Source organism: Bufo bufo, chromosome 1, assembly GCF_905171765.1.
Source record: "Bufo bufo chromosome 1, aBufBuf1.1, whole genome shotgun sequence".
NCBI classification, from domain to species: domain Eukaryota; kingdom Metazoa; phylum Chordata; class Amphibia; order Anura; family Bufonidae; genus Bufo; species Bufo bufo.
This window is the reverse complement of record NC_053389.1, coordinates 314,193,170-314,211,580: the sequence shown is the minus strand read 5'-3', so window position 1 is coordinate 314,211,580 and position 18,411 is coordinate 314,193,170. Positions and strand designations below refer to the sequence as shown.

The following is an 18,411-nucleotide window of genomic DNA, read 5'->3' as shown; positions in this document are numbered from 1 at the left end:
GCAGTGGAACTCAGCACGTCAGGTTGCAGCCATTTTTGCAACAGGTGTAATAAGGTATAATACTGGGTCCTCATGGGCTCAGCCGGGGGTAAACCAACACAGATATGCCAGCTGGGCCCGGACCAACACATCACCCCCAGTCTCGCCAAGATCTCACCCTTTACTGTCAGGTAATTAACCGCTTGATCATCCCGTAAGTCAAAATACACCTGCTGGGGTCCAGACGCCAAGAACAGAGTGACAAACTCAGCCCATTGCTCCCAGGGTTCTCTCTCACAGCTACCTTCTCGAAGATCGCCAAATAGGTCTCGACATCGTCTGCAGGGGTCATCTTGGGGATCGCCGTATGGACCGCTTTCCAGGCATCGTGGACGCTCTGGGCTGCTCCTGCTGCTTGTAAAGCCATCACATGTTGTAACAGCAGCTGGTTTGTTTCCTGCTGTTGTTTATTGGCCTCCCGCTGTTGCAGATTAGCTTCCACGACAGCGTCCATTTTGTCGAGGGAAACGGGTTGTAATCTCACTGGTTTGATGTAAGACATACACCCGTGCCCGGAAATACTAAAATATTTTGGCCTTCACGCCAGCCTTGCTGCACTGCCTGCATCCTCCACCAATTGTGGGGGTTCGCTCTGATAGGCAGGTTAGCAGATGCAGTATAGAGGCAACAACAAAGTCTTTAATTTAAACAGTTCAGTGTTTATTCACAAATTAAAGGGATTCTGTCATCAGATTTAACCCCTCTAACCTAAACATATGCTCATGTCCAGACTAATAATAAGAATCCTAAGCTGGCCTTATTAAACCTCACTGTGGCTCTATTTGCCAAAAATACAGGTTTTTATAACCTGTCAATCACTTACTTAAGGTGCCCAAGGGGAGGTCCGTTAATACAGGGTGCCCGGCCGCACCCCTCGCCGTCTGGTGCCCAGCGCCGCCTTCCCTGTCTTCAGCGCCGCCTTCTACAGGTCCACCCGTGTGGACTCCTGGCAGCGGCTTCGTTGAGCAAAATGCGCATCAGGCCGGCGCATGCGCACTTCGCTCAACGAAGCCGCTGCCAGGAGCCCGCACAGGCGCATCAGGCTGAGCCTAGTGCGCAGGCGCAGGATCTGGCAGAGGGACAGGGAGGATTGCAGAGGCAGCGCTGAGCTGTAGAAGGCGGCGCTGAAGACAGGGAAGGCGGCGCTGGGCACCGGACGGCGAGCGGTGCGGCCGGGCACCCTGTATTAACGGGCCTCCCCTTGGGCACCTTAAGTAAGTGATTGACAGGTTATAAAAAAAGTTTTTTGGGCAAATAGAGCCACAGTGAGGTTTAATAAGGCCGGCTTAGGATTCTTATTAGTCTGGACATGAGCATATGTTTAGGTTAGAGGGGTTAAATATGATGACAGAATCCCTTTAAGTGACAAAACAAAAAGTCAGTTTCAAGGAAAACAGTCACCTTGTGATTCTGGTGTTCTTCTTTGCTGCACGGTGTGAACGAAGTCCTTGGACAAAGCAGAATCCACCTGCTTTCACACCAACAAGGTAGCAGGCCTTAATCCAGGCCCAAACTCCCAGGTCCCAACACAGAGACTGACAGAGCACCACTGTCAGAGCACCACTGTCAGTGTTTTATATCCCAAACCAAGACCCGGCCTGGAACGTGGGGAGTAGTCATCCACCCAGCACTTTGCCTACTCCCAGTAAGAGCCATCCTGGATCAGCCAACATGTCCTACGTGAGGACATGTCTGAGCCCGAGCCCCGCGCCAAGGATTTTTTTCATCTACAGGCAGCATTCTGGTGCACATGTGAGGCCCGGCCTATATCAGCCAGTCTTGGGTGGGGCTCAGAGCTCTCTGCCTCCTCCCATTGTATGCATGGTCACATGCTGGAGGTTGCTTTGAATCGGACCTTGCGCTCCTGTAATTCGCCCACTGGCTCCTGGTATTGCCCATACGGCCCAGGTAGGTTTAGCGTTAGGTCCCGAGCTACTTGAGAAACCTTGGCGCGGTGCTCGGGCTCAGACATGTCCTCACGTAGGACATGTTGGCTAATCTGTCAATTTTAACACCAGTTTGAGGGCTTAGTAAGACCGCAGAGTGCACCTGTCTTTGTTTTTGTTATATTATATATACTGTTTATCACATCCACACATTTGCTATCCTGTGTAGGATGTCCATTGTGGTACTTGTGGTCCGCTGCAGGCATCCTCCATTGTATGCATTTTTGCTGGGGCTTGCCATTAGCAGCGGACCACAAGTGCAGGATCTGCCCCCCCAGTATAGATGCACCACTGCATATGTGGTTGAGCACTTCCTGCTTTTTAATACCACAACAATTTGTAGTTTGTATCCATCCTGGATCAGCTATACAGCCAGTGGCGCACCTACAGGGGGGGTCCAGCGGGTCTGGACCCCCCCTAGAACAACCAGACAATATATATATTTTTTATCCCTCAGGGCCGCACCGCCGATCACCACAGGTGTAATTGCGGCAGCGGTGGGAGGGCCGGGGGGGCAGTAGGAGATGAGCGCTTCCATTGTGGAAGCGCTCATCTCCATATCCATCCTGGATTCCTGTGCTGCGGCAGGGGAGGGAGAGGCGTGTCCCTCCCCTGTTCTTCTGATAGGCTGCAGGCATTAGTGCCTGCGGCCTATCAGAGGCCGGCTCAGGCGGCACGATGACGTCATCATCGCGCCGCCTGAGCCGGGCAGCACACAGCAGGGACACAGGCCGGAAGAGCCTGCATCACATCGCTGCTGATGGAGGTAAGTATCAGTGTTTTCTATTTTTTTTTTTTTGGAGGGGGGGGGGAGCTGACACTATGGGGGCATCTGACAATTCTTACAGCCCAATTTTTTTTGGGGGTGGCACTCTGGGGGCATTTCTTACTGGCACATTATGGGGGGGGCGCCACCATGGGGGAGAGGAGCACTATGGGGGGCATCTGGGGGCTCTAAAGGGGCTTTTTTTTATTGACACATTATGGGAGGCACTATAGGAGAGAACGGCACTATGGGGCATCTGGTGGCACTATAGGGGCATTATTTGGGGGCACTATGGGGGAAGTGGGGGTTCTAAAGGGGACTTTTTTTCTTATTGGCACATTATGGGGGGCATTATGGCATCTGGTGGCACTAAGGGGGCATTTTTTACTGGCACATTATGGGGGGGGGGGGGCACCATGGGGGAGAGGAGCACTATGGGGGCATCTGGGGGGTCTAAAGGGGCTTTTTTTTTATTGACACATTATGGGGGGCACTATAGGGGAGAACGGCACTATGGGGCATCTGGTGGCACTATAGGGCATTATTTGGGGGCACTATAGGGGCATTATGGGGAAGTGGGGGCTCTAAAGGGGCCTTTTTTCTTATTGGCACATTATGGGGGGCATTATAGCATCTGGTGGCACTAAGGGGGCATTTTTTACTGGCACTATAGGGGAGAGCAGCACTACGGGGCATTATTTGGGGGCACTATGGGGGAGTGGAGCACTATTGGGGCATATGGTGGCACTTAGAAGGGGCATTTTATACTGGCATATTATGGGGGACACTATGGGAAAGGGCGAGAGGAGAACTATGAGGGCATTTACTGGGGCACTATATAGGGGTATTTTATACTGGCATACATTATGGGGACATTAGCTCAACTGCGGGCACTAAGCGGGGGTATTTCATGTACGGTCATATTATAGGGAGAATTATTACTACTAGGGGGTATTAGCTTTACTACTACTGGGGGTCTATGAGGAACATGATTACTAGTATGGGCACTATAGGGGCATTATTACTACTAAGTGTGCTCTGGCAGAGAATTATTTCTATTGGTGGGATTTTGGGGAGCACTGTTACTTTGGGGGGCACCCTGGCACAGTATCAGCTTAGCACAATAATTTTTGGGGGACATTATCTTTATACTATTAGTGTCTGGGCGCAGTTATTTTTAGAGCACTGTGTGCCAATAATTGTTGAAGGGGGCACTATCTGTGTGGTAGTAGTATTTCCAGGGGGACTGTTTCTGCAGTATAGTATTGGGGGTGGCAGGAAAGGGTGTTCAGAAGATGTGAAGATGATGGAAATGTGGGAAACTAATGTCTGTTTGTTAGTCTCTGCAGAGACGGGAGATGGCAGAAAAATCATCATGGCGGTCTGGTCTGAATGGAGAAGATAAAGAAAGAGAACGTCTACAACAAAGGTGACATCACTGGATGTAAGAGGTATGGGGCGCTATGTAGGAGAGGAGATGCTCCGGCTCCTCCCCCTGCCATTTGCAGAAGGAGGATTCAGAGCTGGGTGAGGACGGCCAAAGGGGGCAGCAGGCCACGGGCGGGTGACAGATGGTGGGGGGAACCACAGGCCTTGAGAAGCAGGCAGTGCAGCCAGGACAGACCCTCCCCTCTCCGTATGATATGTAGAGACAGGACTCAACTATAGAATTTCAGCTGTACAGTGTTTGTTGGGCGTGGCCTATTATATGTAGGAGGGGCTTTTAATAATGGACGGGGCTAAAAAAAATTGGCACCGCGCTGCGCGCGTTGCATTGTTCCATTCCTGCAGAGCTTTTAGAAATTGGCAAGTAAAAGAATCAGCACAACACACTACGTTCACCCCCCCCCCCCCCCCCCCGCACTACACATGCCACATTTTTTTGCCTTTCAGACCCCCCCTAGACAAAATTCCTGGGTGCTCCCCTGTATACAGCCATACTAAAATAGTAAAGTATCAATCAGCATTAGCTACCACTGACACCAGAAAATACCGTCTCTTACTTCACCGAGGCCAGGAACCTCGGTGGCACATACCTTTCGTCAACGACATACCCTTGCGCCTTTCAACAGTACGTACAGCTGGTATAAGTTATACATCTTCTTGTATATAGTGATATGGACTATACTGGTATGACCTGGGTATGTTCTGTATATAATTATATATGTACATCCGGTATAAGTTATACATCTTCTTATATAGAGTGATTTGGACCATACTGGTATAATCTGGGTATCTCATGTGTTATACAGGAGATCCCCAGGTTATGGTCATCTATTACATATATACAATAATATGTATAACTTATGCATCTCCTGTATATAATGATATATGATATATGTACAGCTGGAATAAGTTTTACATCTTCTTGTATATAGTGATATGGACCATGCTGGTATAACCTGGGTATCTCATGTGTTATACAGGAGATCCCCAGGTTATGGTCACCTATTACATATAAGTTATACATGTTCTTGTTTATACCAGCTGTACATATATAATTATATTATGTTTTGTGTTATCTAAAAATCTGTTAACATCAGCCTTATGGTTGCCTTCAACAAGTAATACATTTAGCTACAGTGAGGAACAGAAGTATTTGAACACACTGCGATTTTGCAAGTTCTCCCACTTAGAAATCATGGAGGGGTCTGAAATTCACATTGTAGGTGCATGAATTTATTTGTCTTGCAATGCTGAACATACGTATTTGAACACCTGAGAAAATCTGTGTTAATATTTGGTACAGAAGCCTTTGTTTGCAATTAGAGGTCAAACGTTTCCTGTAGTTCTTGACCAGGTTTCCACACACCGCAACAGGGATTTTGGCCCACTCCTCCACACAGATCTCCTCTAAAACTGTCAGGTTTCGGGGCTGTCGCTGAGCAACATGGAGTTTCAGCTCTTCCAAAGATGTTCTATTGGATTTAGATCTGGAGACTGGCTAGGCCACTCCAGAACCTTGATATGCTTCTTACGGAGTCACTCCTTGGTTATCCTGGCTGTGTGCTTCGGGTCGTTGTCATGTTGGAAGACCCAGCCACGACCCATCTTCAATGCTCTGACTGAGGGAGGGAGGTTGTTGCCCAAAATCTCACAATAAATGGCCCCATTCATCCTCTCCTTAATACAGTGCAGTCTTCCTGTCCCCTTCGCAGAAAAGCACCCCCAAAGCATGATGTTACCACCCCCATGCTTCATAGTAGGGATGATGTTCTTGGGATGCAACTCATCCTTCTTTTTTTTTTTATTCTGTCTCTCAGAGTGGGAATGCACTTTACAATTTCAGACCCCTCCATGATTTCTAAGTGGGAGAAATCGCAGGGTGTTCAAATACTTCTGTTCCCCACTGTACATACGTCTAAGTATTCAGTATAAATCATGATAATGCCGTGCGCTCCTGCAAGTTCAGAAAGGAGGATTGTGCTTTCATACAGAGCGTGATTCCCACAATGGACTCGTTCGTGTGGAACGGCACTTAAAACTACTCTACCATCTTCAGGCCAGTAAACTGGTGTAAATGATTAAGTGAATTTGCTAGGGCTGATAGCCCACACCACACCCCATCCCACCACTCCCCCTTTTCAGAAAGTGGCCAGGGCGGCATAGAAACACCATATTGTTCCTAAATTTAGAGGCAGTGAGCGGTCAAAAGTAGTATGTACCCCAAAATGGTACCAATGAAAACGTTAACTCATCCTGCAAAAAATAATACAATACAAATTGCTTTTATTTTGTAAGATTGCAAACAAAAAAAACAAAATAGACATATTAAGTATAATTGCATTTGTAATGATCTGCTCTGTAAAAGTTTCTCATGGTATAACCATTCAGGTGAATGCTGTAAAGCAAAATAAAAGAAAAACAATGTCAAAACAGCCATTTTTTGCCAAACTGCCTTGTAGCAAGCGGTCAAAGAGTACTATGTATCCCAAAAATGGTACCATTGAAAACGTCAACTCATCCTGCAAAAAATGACCCCCCACACAAGACAATCGGCAGAAAAATATATGGCTCTCAGAAAATGGTGACACAAAAAGAGGATTTTTTTTCAAAAATGCTTTGTGTAAAAGTGGTAAAACATAAAAAAATACTAAATAAAATTGGTATCTCTGTAATAGTACTTACCAGCAGAATAAAGATAATGGGGGGAGATTTATCAAACTGGTGTAAAGTAGAACTGGCTTAGTTGCCCATAGCAACTAATCAGATTCCCCCTTTAATTTTTCACAGCTCCTTTGGAAAAGAAAGGTAGAATCTGATTGGTTGCTATTAGCAACTAAGCCAGTTCTACTTTACACCAGTTTGATAAATCTCCCCTAATGTGTCATTTTTCCCACACAGTGTTCGCTACAATAACATGTACAGTACATGTGTTGCGCATGTTTAGAAGGGGTTAAACGAAATAAAAAAAATAAAAACAAACGATTATCATAATGTAAGGTGTGAATGGACTGAGTTGGCCTGAAGCAGCTATAGATGTCCTTCCCTTTCCTCAGCACTTCTGACCATGCTAAACTGCTGACAGAACTAAACTTTGTTACTAGTATCAGTAATAGTGTGAATATGTACTTTTATACAGCCAGAATCCGTTCCTGAAAGTTCCCAAGGCAGGACTTCCCTGTGAAGTGTTCCCTGCATTGAGTTGCTTCACAACCCCTCTCCTCTGCTATGACAGATATAGCATCCAACCAGAAGACCAATGGAGTTCATAGGGAATTATCCACCTCCAGTGTACTTGCAAGGCAGTATCTGGCAGAATAAAAGTACATATTCATACTACTACTTTTGAGAAAAGTTCCAAAAACGTATGTTTGTCCTGTTTCTTCAGCCCCTACCTAGTACTGTAAGAGGTTTAGCAGGATCAAAACTGCTGACAGACCCCTCTTAAAATACTCTGGGATGTGTGTGGTACAAGATTTAGATTTAATTTAAAAAAAAGAAGAAACAAACACTCTGTCATGAGATGTCTATGCTATAACAGGGTGCAGCCACCCAGTGGTGGTGACGTGAACTACAGTTTGTCAAGGGTTTTGCTAGCATTATCAGACATAATAAAACAATAAAAAAGCTGTTATCATTTGAAACCAGACCTTTTATTTAGAAATAAATATTTTTGTATGCAAAATTATTTTTAGTGCAACAGAGCATTAAAGGCATTCTGCAGTTTTTTTTAAACTGATGATCCATCCTCTAGATAGATAATCAGCATTTGATCGGCGGGGGTCCGACACCCGGGACCCCCGCCAATCAGCTGTTTGAGAAGGCAGCGGTGCTGACAGTAGTGCCGCAGCCTTCTCACTGTTTACCGCAAACCCAGTGACGTCATGACTAGTATCAATGGCCTGGGCGGGGCTAAGCTCCATTCAAATGAACAGAGCTTAGCCCCGCCCAGGCCATTGATACTAGTCGTGATGTCACTGGGCCTGCGGTAAACAGCGAGAAGGCTGCGGCACTACTGCCAGCGCCGCTGCCTTCTCAAACAGCTGATCGGCAGGGGTCCCTGGTGTCAGACCCCCGCCGTTCAGAGGATAGATCATCAGTTAAAAAAAAACTGTAGAACCCCTTTAAACAGTAACATCTACAGGTAACAAAGAGCATTGTAAACAACTGCATATTATGGAACAAGCTAGCTTTTAAAGGGTCAATAAATTACACATCACAACATCTATCACTTCTTTGGTCTAGAGATTTCCAGGATTGAACGGGAATGTCCAGGAAGACTGCTTTAGATACAGTTATGCTACTGGTTTCCAGTTCTATCCCCTTAAGTTTTTTCTGTCTAGCTTCAGTTAAGGTATTATATTACTATGTAAAACGGCCCGATGTGGGGCCACATTTCCAGTCGATCCGTGCTCGTTTAAAGGGCCTTTTTGATTGAACCTCTATGGGGAACGAACAATCGTTATTACGATTGTTCATTCCCCTATACACTTTACATTATGTCGGCAGCACAAAATAAGCGTTTGATCGCTTGTTGGATGATTGCTGCCCTGTGTACATGGGGCAATGCAAAAACATAGATTTCAAAGCTAACATTCTGCCTGCAACTGCCACTAGAGAGAGCATGGGAGCCTACTGTATACTGTATAAGCTGCAACTTTAAATCTATATCTATGCAGGAGATTTGGAGCTGTGTATCAGAAAACCTGAGCTCTGAGTGCTATCAAGATATATTTTTAAACTAAACTGCTCAAACATCATGTCGTAATTCACTTGATTTGAGGACACTAATATCTTGACAAGCTTTCCCATGAAATACTATCATAACACATTGCTCTGATATACCATAAAAGTCTGATGATTGGGGGTCCAAGTGCTGGGAGGTCCACCAATATCTTAAATGTGGACGCTTTTTCTTCTCATTTCAGATACAGAGTGGCCAGGCATACAAGGCCATTTCTCTGCCCATACCAGAACCAGGCTTCTGCAATCCATGCAAGAATCCAAAAGGAAAATCCACTGCAAACCAGCGCTACGTCATGCAGATTTTGCTGTGGAGCCTTGCTGCAGCCTGTCATTGCAGGAAGCTGGGTTGTACAGAGACTGGAAGGGGTAAAGCAAGGAAGCCAAAGAGAAAAGTGTTTTAAAAACTTTGAAGAAGGTGTTTTTTTTTCCCAGGACAAGTGGATGCAAGGGGTTAAATCGAATACAAATCTGAAACCAATCTGCAAAAAGAATTGACATTCTGCTGATTGAAAACTCTGAACCACAGGTCAATTTCCGCTCAGAATAATTACACAGTGAGTGAATGAGATTTTTTAAGAATCTCATCCATCTTGCAGCTACTATATTCCGCTGCGGATTTTCCACCTGCAAACCTGGATAGGAAATTCCCCGCAATTCCCGTCATATTTTCTTACATTTTGGGTATGAATCCTGGAAAGATGGAGGAGGGGTCAATGTTAGTTTTGCAGATCAGTTTGCACAAAACAGGGTTCACAACAATGGGAATGCTAAATTATATGACCAAAGATTTACATGAGCTACTACAGATCACTACAGACTGGGCCATAATGTTCTGTTATTATGTAACATAAAAACAAATCTAAAACCATCATTCAATTGGAAAACATTTTACATCCTATATTTAAATATAATCTACATGAATATATGAGTATCTTTGTAAAGTATGGCAGCAGCTAATCCATCTGTAATATGTAGTTATATATTTTTCTATAGCCATATAATCAGAAAATGCTGTTTTACATAACTTGGACTGGAATTATAGCCCAGAGCAGCATTCACAGTTCTAATGGAAGCAGACGATAAGACTGACACCAATCACGGCTTTCGCAGTTTAACTAAGCTCCTAAAATGCAATGGGAGAGTTAGTTAGTCCTACTTCCCATGACTGTACAGTGCTCGGTGTAAAGATGACACTTACTAGGATGCAAGCTCTTTACAGAGGTTGTACTAGCAAGGAATTCTGGGAGATTTCAGCTCTGAAGCTTGCCAGCTTGTGAATTCAGCTCTGGAATATAATACTGGCAGTACCATTTTAATGTGATGTATTTAGAAAATGACTCAACTCTGAATGAGTGACAGCTCAGACTAATAAACACAATATGTAGAAAACCAGCATCAAAGATTATTGCTGTCCCATGAAGCAGCTTTATTTTGCTAGAGTTCTGTCTTTACACAAAGCCCTTAAAGAATAATATGTATTATATTAATGCACATAATACAATCCCTTGAAAGTGCAAAGATTGCATATTAAAAAGAAAGTTCATTTCAGCAATCCATTATACATCACAAAGGACCACGTCTTGTGGAATACTGTCTACTAAAGGAAATGTCAGTCTCTTTGGTAATCTAGGTAAGGTTCTTTCCAGTTCTAAGCCTGGGAATAGTTCCATCAGCATCTTCTGAATGCGAGCAGCGCGACTGTCCAGCAACATGCAGCAGCCACCATTCTCTGAAGATCACTGATCTGATGATGGACTCTCAGTTCCTTTTGTTGGGGGTGGAGGTGCAGCCCGCATCTGCAAGGTGAAAAAGATTTTATGAAATACTGCAAATTCAACCCTGTAAATATATCCATATCTGACAAAATTGTGTCTAAAACCTGTTTTGAGGAAAGACGGATGATAGCTAAAATGGTCGCCATATGCCTCCCCAGATGAGAAATTCATAAACTGATCCTACACTGTAGTATTAGCAGATAGACATGCTGAGTGACAACCCCTGTGGGACCTGTAATAGCCCTTGTACTGGTCACCACCTCTTGTCCCCAGAACAAAATGGTCACACTGAATGATAGCCAATTATAAAATTGACTTTTAAGAAATGACCTGGGGTGTCCTGAACACAGACTGTCAAGCGAAGGCTCTGGTCATATGCAGGATGAGAATGAATGCAGAAGTGGTTGTACCTATACACAGATATCTCCTAACACTCATTCATATGAATAAAGGGTGTACAGGCATGCATAGCCCCCTCTGCACCACGAATGGGGACTGAGCACCTGAATTCTCATAGACATAAGGTCCAACCCCACTGAAAACCAAGTGGGTTATTTATATACTGTTACTCCATAGACTTTTACAGAGAAAGCTATATATATATTCTTGGCCACATCTCCAGTTGGTCTCCTGTATGTGGCCGACTTAGGTTGCAAAATGGATGTGTGAAAGCTCCCATCCTCCTGATATGTGGGGGATCTCAGGGGTAGGACCACTAGATATACAGATATCTAGAGTATAATCCGGTGTAGAATCTTATGTAGGTGAGAAAACCGATGTGCACTCATAGGAAACACGACGGCTTGTTTTCTGTGGCACCAGCTATTACTATTAGTCTATATTACAACAGAAGAATTTCATGACCTGAATTTCACCCATTTTAATCTGTTAAAATATTCTAATTTGTGAAACCCATAGAAATAATGATATTTGGAAAGTGATGACATCATAGACTGTACTGGGATTAGCAAGTCTGACTCCAGACAGAGCACCAGAGACTTCCCTTTGGTTCAAAGAGAGTTTTTCAATGAAACTGCAACTCTCTGAGCATTTCTTAGCACTGCCTGGTACAACCGTTCAGCCCAGTTCAAGCAATGAGTTGCAATACCAGGAAAAGCCACTACAAAATGTACAGCGCTGTGCCTTAAAATTGCAGCATCAAAAACAGTTCAGTTTTATGTACAAAGAATAAATTCAAAATTTAAATCATAAGGTCCGGAGCGGACGGACTACCGTTTGGCATATATAAGAGCCATGCAGGGGTGCTCCTGCCCGGGCTGCTGCAGGTCCTGAATGAATCTAGCAAATGTGGAAAGCTGCCCCCGTCTTTGACAGAGGCAACGGTTACGTTGATCCTTAAAGGGTTTCTATCACTTCGTATGACATATTTAGGTGTCAGACACTAGCGATCCGCTAGTGTCTGCTCTAACAAACCATCCTAATATGATAGGTTTTGGGGGAGCCGTTTTGCTAAAATAACAACTTATATCTATATGCTAATGAGCCTCTAGGTGCTATGGGGGTGTCATTAGCACCTAGAGGCTCCGTCTACCTTCATAAACTGTCGCCGCCCAGCGCGTCCCTCCAGCCCGCCCATCTCCTGCTGAATGCGATCCTCTCCATGCGCGTCTCTGTTCTGCGCATGCGCAGTGAATGTCTGACCGCTTCCCTGCTCAGACATCTCCACTGCGCCTGTTCCTCGGAGCACTATGATGTCATCGGCGCAGGCGCAGTGGAGATGTCTGAGCAGGGAAGCGGTCAGACATTCATTGCGCATGCGCAGAACAGAGACGCGCACGGAGAGGATCGCATTCAGCAGGAGATGGGCGGGCTGGAGGGACGCGCTGGGCGGCGACAGTTTATGAAGGTAGACGGAGCCTCTAGGTACTAATGACGCCCCCATAGCACCTAGAGGCTCATTAGCATATAGATATAAGTTGTTATTTTAGCAAAACGGCTGCCCCAAAACCTATCATATTAGGATGGTTTGTTAGAGCAGACACTAGCGGATCGCTAGTGTCTGACAGCTAAATATGTCATACGAAGTGATAGAAACCCTTTAAGAAAGGGAAAAATGGCAACAGAGTTGAAGATTACCGTCCTATATCGCTGCTTAATGCAGACTATAAAGTAATTGCAAAGGTTCTCTCCAACAGGTTAAAAAAAGTAATAAACTGGCCTAGTCCATACAGATCAGACAGGGTTTATCCCCGGGCGACAGATCCAGACCAATATACGCCGGACCATTCTTAACATTCAAATTGGAGGGGGGGAGGACCGCTCCATCCTGTCACTGGACGCCGCCAAGGCGTTCGATCGGGTGGAGTGGTCCTTCCTCTGGCGCGTCATGTACAAGATGAATCTGGGTCAGGAATTTATTGGATGGGTCAAATTGCTATATAGAGAAGCAACAGCCAGAATTAAGGTTAATGGGGTGCTCACCCCGGCCGTCTCCCTAAAACGGGGAACACGGCAGGGATGCCCCCTCTCTCCACTCCTCTTTCAATTTTTATGGAACCCTTCGCCTGCAGGATACGGGCTGAACCTTGTATAGTGGGGTTTGGGGGGAGAGGGACGGATGATAAGATCTGCCTATATGCAGACGACGTGCTGCTTTATCTGAATGACGGATGGAGAAGTGTCCCAGACGTTATGCGGATAGCAGAGGAATTTGGTAGAATTGCTGGATATGAGATAAACTGGACAAAATCTGTTCTCTTCCCCCTGAATCGGGTGCCTCCCTTGAATGATCTTAGGGTTAGAATTATTGCTCCAACAGACCATTTAGACTATTTAGGGACAAAAATTAGTAACACCATCAGGGACTATAATATACTAAATATCACCCCTCTAGTCGGGAAAATAAGGGAAAAAATAAGGGTATGGCAGAAACTTCCGCTTTCGCAGATTAATAGGATCGCTTTGATTAAAATGGTTCTGTTGCCTTGGATACTGTACACGGTTAGTTCCTGCCCTGCCTGGATTGAGGATAGTGTTTTTAATCTGATTGATCGATTGATAAATGATTTGATATGGGGCAGAAAAAGGGTCCGTATTAAGCTACAATACTTGCGAATGGCGGCAAGTGATGGCGGCCTAGGCCTGCCCCATTTTCAAATCTACTACTTGTGCTCACAACTACAGTGGTGCGTCAATACCGGGGATGGAGTATTATTATCCCATATTTCAGGGCAACGTCAACAGCATACATATAATATATTCAGTATACTGGAATCCGGGCTTCTGGAGCGTGCGGATATTTGTTGCCCCATTGGGGCCGCGCTACAGAAGACCTGGAATAAAATCAAGGTACTTATCCAGGCCCCCCAAATTCTGGATTTCTCCCCGCTATGGGATAATCCTGCGTTAACAGAATTCCTGACACTTAACGAAAATGATTATTGGACTCGAAGAGGTATCACGTTATTTTCACATATATACACGAAAGGGAAAATTAAATTAATAGGGGAACTGCTCCAACAGACACCAATAACTGCATTAGAACAATATAGATACCTTCAAGTACAACACGCATTAGCATGTACGCTTAAAAAAATACCTTTTATAGCAGCCACTCAGAGGTTTCTATAATTTTGTTACAATATAGTAGGGAATAAAGTTAAGATCTCACTAATATATAGGAGATTTATTGAGGAACTAAGTACGGTCACTAAATTTAAAAGTGTAGATAAATGGAAGGTGGATATAGGGGAATGTAACTCTTCACAATGGCGGGAAATATATCAAAATATCAAGAAGGCTTCGCCTTCAAGACAACACCGGTTGACACAATTTAAAATAATACACTGTTTATATGTTACCCCGAGTCTCTTATCTAAAATGTATAGTAACAAGGGACAAGAATTCAGTTGCTTGAAATGCTCCCTTGTAGCCGCAGGGTTTGTACATATGCTGTGGGACTGCCCAGTTATTAAGATCTTCTGGGGCAGTATATTCCAGGCGATGGCGGTACAAAGTGGGAATAGCCCCCCCTTAACTATCCAAGTAGTTGTGCTTGGACTTTTCCCTCCCGAGTACAAAAAAAGAACTACCAAAAACGAACAGGCTTATTGGCTGAAGGGATTTTTATTGGCCAAGGTAATAATCATGAGACAATGGGTGAAAGACAGGTCGCCATCAATAAATGAATGGCAAAGCTTAATGACACGAATAACAGATTTTGAGGGCATGAAACGGCGCGGGGTGAGCTACGCCACAGAAATGGGCGTATAGATAGGGGAAATGGCGAGAAGGAATACCCTGACTGGAACTGATGATCACCCACTTGCTGTGGCTATGTCCTAATACTAAACAAATAAATTGTCGTGCATTCTTAAATAATGAATACCATCATAACAGTCCATACTAAATAGGATTTGATATTATGAAGGTTTGAAAAATACCCAATAGAGGGGCACGAGCGCCCTAACGCCCCTCGTGGCGGCCGTACCAGGCCAGGTACGCTGGGTGGGGGGATGCACGGGGGGCTTTTGGAGCTCAGGGGCAGGGATGGGTCTTGGTTTTGTTATATGTGACAGAGAATTGATATTAATTGAGGGTACTTCGGGATTTAGATGCCTTTACATGTATATACGCTGTCTAGCATCGAAGCGATGCACTGCTTTAAATGTACCTGTTATATGTACCCACCCTCTGTGACCAGATAACCTTTTTACATTGGTTTTACTAAGAAAAACAATAAAGATATTTAAAACAAAAAAAAAAATCATAAGGTCCCTAAAGATATATTCACACTGGGCAGATTTGTTAAGAAATTGCTACAACCAAAAATCCTTTTCATGCATCTGGATGTGATAGTGGCAGAAATTTCTACAACAAATCTGCCACATATGAATATTAATGTTGTAAAATGTATCTAGGGAAATAAAATGAGGGCACTTTTCCTGTGAAGCTTGAGATTCAAGTCCCCACAATGGTCCTGCTGGCCAATAGTGGCCATTGGTTGGATGATGTGTAGATAGCTGGGAGGAGGAGATATTGCAGAGGAGGTGAGAAAGAATATTATCTTTTTTATTCATTTATGAAGACACTTACTGGTCTCAAGCGTGTTGCTGCAAAGTCTGGAGAACTGTGAGCGCTTCCAGAACCGTTCTGCCTCGAGTCTAAAAAGTAAGCAGATAAGAAACATTGATTACTTCTCTAGACCTCTGCCAGGAATACACTTTATACACAGGCTTACTGCAAGATCTGCAACCAGCAAGGGATCTGCCTCTAAGCCCGGGACATCTTCCATCTAAGGCCTATTGCACACGACCGTATGGCTTTTTCAGTGTTTTGCGGTCCGTTTTTCACGGATCCGTTTTTTTGTTTCCGTTGTGCTTCCATTTCTGTTCCGTTTTTCCGTTCCGTTTTTCCGTATGGGATATACAGTATACAGTAACTACATAGATAAAATTGGGCTGGGCATAAAATTTTCAATAGATGGTTCAGCAAAAAACGGAATGGACCGGAAGACATACGGATGCATTTCCGTATGTGTTCCGTTTTTTTTGCGGACCCATTGACTTGAATGGAGCCACGGACCGTGATTTGCGAGCAATAATAGGACATGTTCTATGTTAGAATGGAAAAACGGAAATACGGAAACGGAATGCATACGGAGTACATTCCTTTTTTTTGCGGAACCATTGAAATGAATGGTTCCATATACGGAACGCAAAAAATGGCCAGTAAACGGGAAAAAAAAAACGGCCGTGTGCAGGAGGCCTAAACCAGAGTCTCTCAGCCAAGTTAAATTCCAAGTATATGCAAAGTCCCTTTTTAAAAAAAAAAAAAAAAAAAGATAGGAATAGAATTGTGAAAGTCCTCACACTGTGACTGAAGCTAATAGCTTTCTGTTTGCCACTCCGTCTGTCTTGTGAAGGGAAGAGACAGAGACAATTTTTCAATACATTGTGCCATTTTAACCATACTTGCCAAATTTTGAGAAGGGACTTTAGGGAGAGTAAGGAAAGTGATGACCACAGTGGAAACATTTTTGGCATTATGACCAAACCATTTAGCCAAAACACATCCCTAAATTACAGAATTTAAATTACAAATAGTACATACAGCTGTGTTCAAAATAATAGCAGTCAGACATCACTAACCTGATCAATCACTGTTTTTGGTAGAAATTATATTTCTACATGGCAAATAATTTACTAGCAGGTGTAGTAGAGTAATAGAAATCCAACAGAACCAACAGTCATGACATGCATGCTGCGGATTCTCTAATTAAATCACTTATTGAAAGAGGCATGTTCAAAATAATAGCAGTGTGGAGTCCAATGAGTGAGATCATTCATTCTTTGAAAAACAGGTGGCAATTATTGCCCTTATTTAAGGAAGGAAGGCAGCAAATGTTGTACTTGCTGGTTACAGTGCATTTCTCTCTGAAATTCTGAGAAAAATGGGTCGTTCCAGATATTGTTCAGAAGAACAGCGTACCTTGATTAAAAAAGTTTATTGGAGACATATAAAGAAGTGCAGAAAATGGAAAACATATAAAGAAGTGCAGAAAATTGTAGGCTGCTCAGCTAAAATGATCGCGAATGCTTTAAAATGGCAACAAAAACCTGAAAGACGTGGAAGAAAGCAAAAGACTACCATTGGAATGGATAGAAGAATAGCCAAAATGGCAAGGACTCAGCCAACAATCAGCTCCAGGAAGATCAAAGAAGGTTTAAAGTTACCTGTGAGTACTGTTACAATTAGAAGACACCTACAGTCAGGTCCATAAATATTGGGACATTGACACAATTTTAAAATTTTTGGCTCTATACACCACCACAATGGATTTGAAATGAAACACACAAGATGTGCTTTACCTGCAGACTGTCAGCTTTAATTTGAGGCTATTTACATCCAAATCAGGTGAACGGTGTAGGAATTACAACAGTTTGCATATGTGCCTCCCACTTGTTAAGGAACCAAAAGTAATGGGACAATTGGCTTCTCAGCTGTTCCATGGCTAGGTGTGTGTTATTCCCTCATTATCCCAAAAACAATGAGCAAATAAAAGGTCCAGAGTTCATTTCAAGTGTGCCATTTGCATTTGGAATCTGTTGCTGTCAACTCTCAAGATTAGATCCAAAGAGCTGTCACTATCAGTGAAGCAAGACATCATTAGGCTGAAAAAACAAAACAAACCCATCAGAGAGATAGCAAAAACATTAGGCGTGGCCAAAACAACTGTTTGGAACATTCTTAAAAAGAAGGAACGCAGCGGTGAGCTCAGCAACACCAAAAGACACGGAAGACCACGGAAAACAACTGTGGTTGATGACCGAAGAATTCTTTCCCTGGTGAAGAAAACACCCTTCACAACAGTTGGCCAGATTAAGAACACTCTCCAGGAGGTAGGTGTATGTGTGTCAAAGTCAACAATCAAGAGAAGACTTCACCAGAGTGAATACAGAGGGTTTACCACAAGATGTAAACCATTGGTAAGCCTCAAAAACAGGAAGGCCAGATTAGAGTTTGCCAAACGACATCTAAAAAAGCTTTCACAGTTCTGGAACAACATCCTATGGACAGATGAGACCAAGTTCAACTTGTACCAGAGTGATGGGAAGAAAAGAGTATGGAGAAGGAAAGGAACTGCTCATGATCCTAAGCATACCACCTCATCAGTGAAGCATGGTGGTGGTAGTGTCATGGCGTGGGCATGCATGGCTGCCAATGGAACTGGTTC

General features: G+C 44.0%; 1 protein-coding gene across 2 annotated transcripts in view; it reads right to left on the bottom strand.

Moving 5' to 3' along the window:
• Positions 1-10,311: 10,311 nt before the first annotated feature.
• The window catches only part of FCHSD1 (FCH and double SH3 domains 1), a 149,246-nt gene continuing 141,146 nt past the window's right edge, over positions 10,312-18,411 (bottom strand). For both annotated transcript variants that reach the window (XM_040441139.1, XM_040441146.1), the window contains exons 19-20: positions 15,771-15,838; positions 10,312-10,736 (exon numbers count right to left, since the gene is read on the bottom strand). In XM_040441139.1, the coding sequence (XP_040297073.1) occupies positions 10,677-10,736; positions 15,771-15,838 (128 nt within the window). In that variant the 3' untranslated portion in view covers positions 10,312-10,676. The remainder of the gene's footprint in view (positions 10,737-15,770; positions 15,839-18,411) is intronic.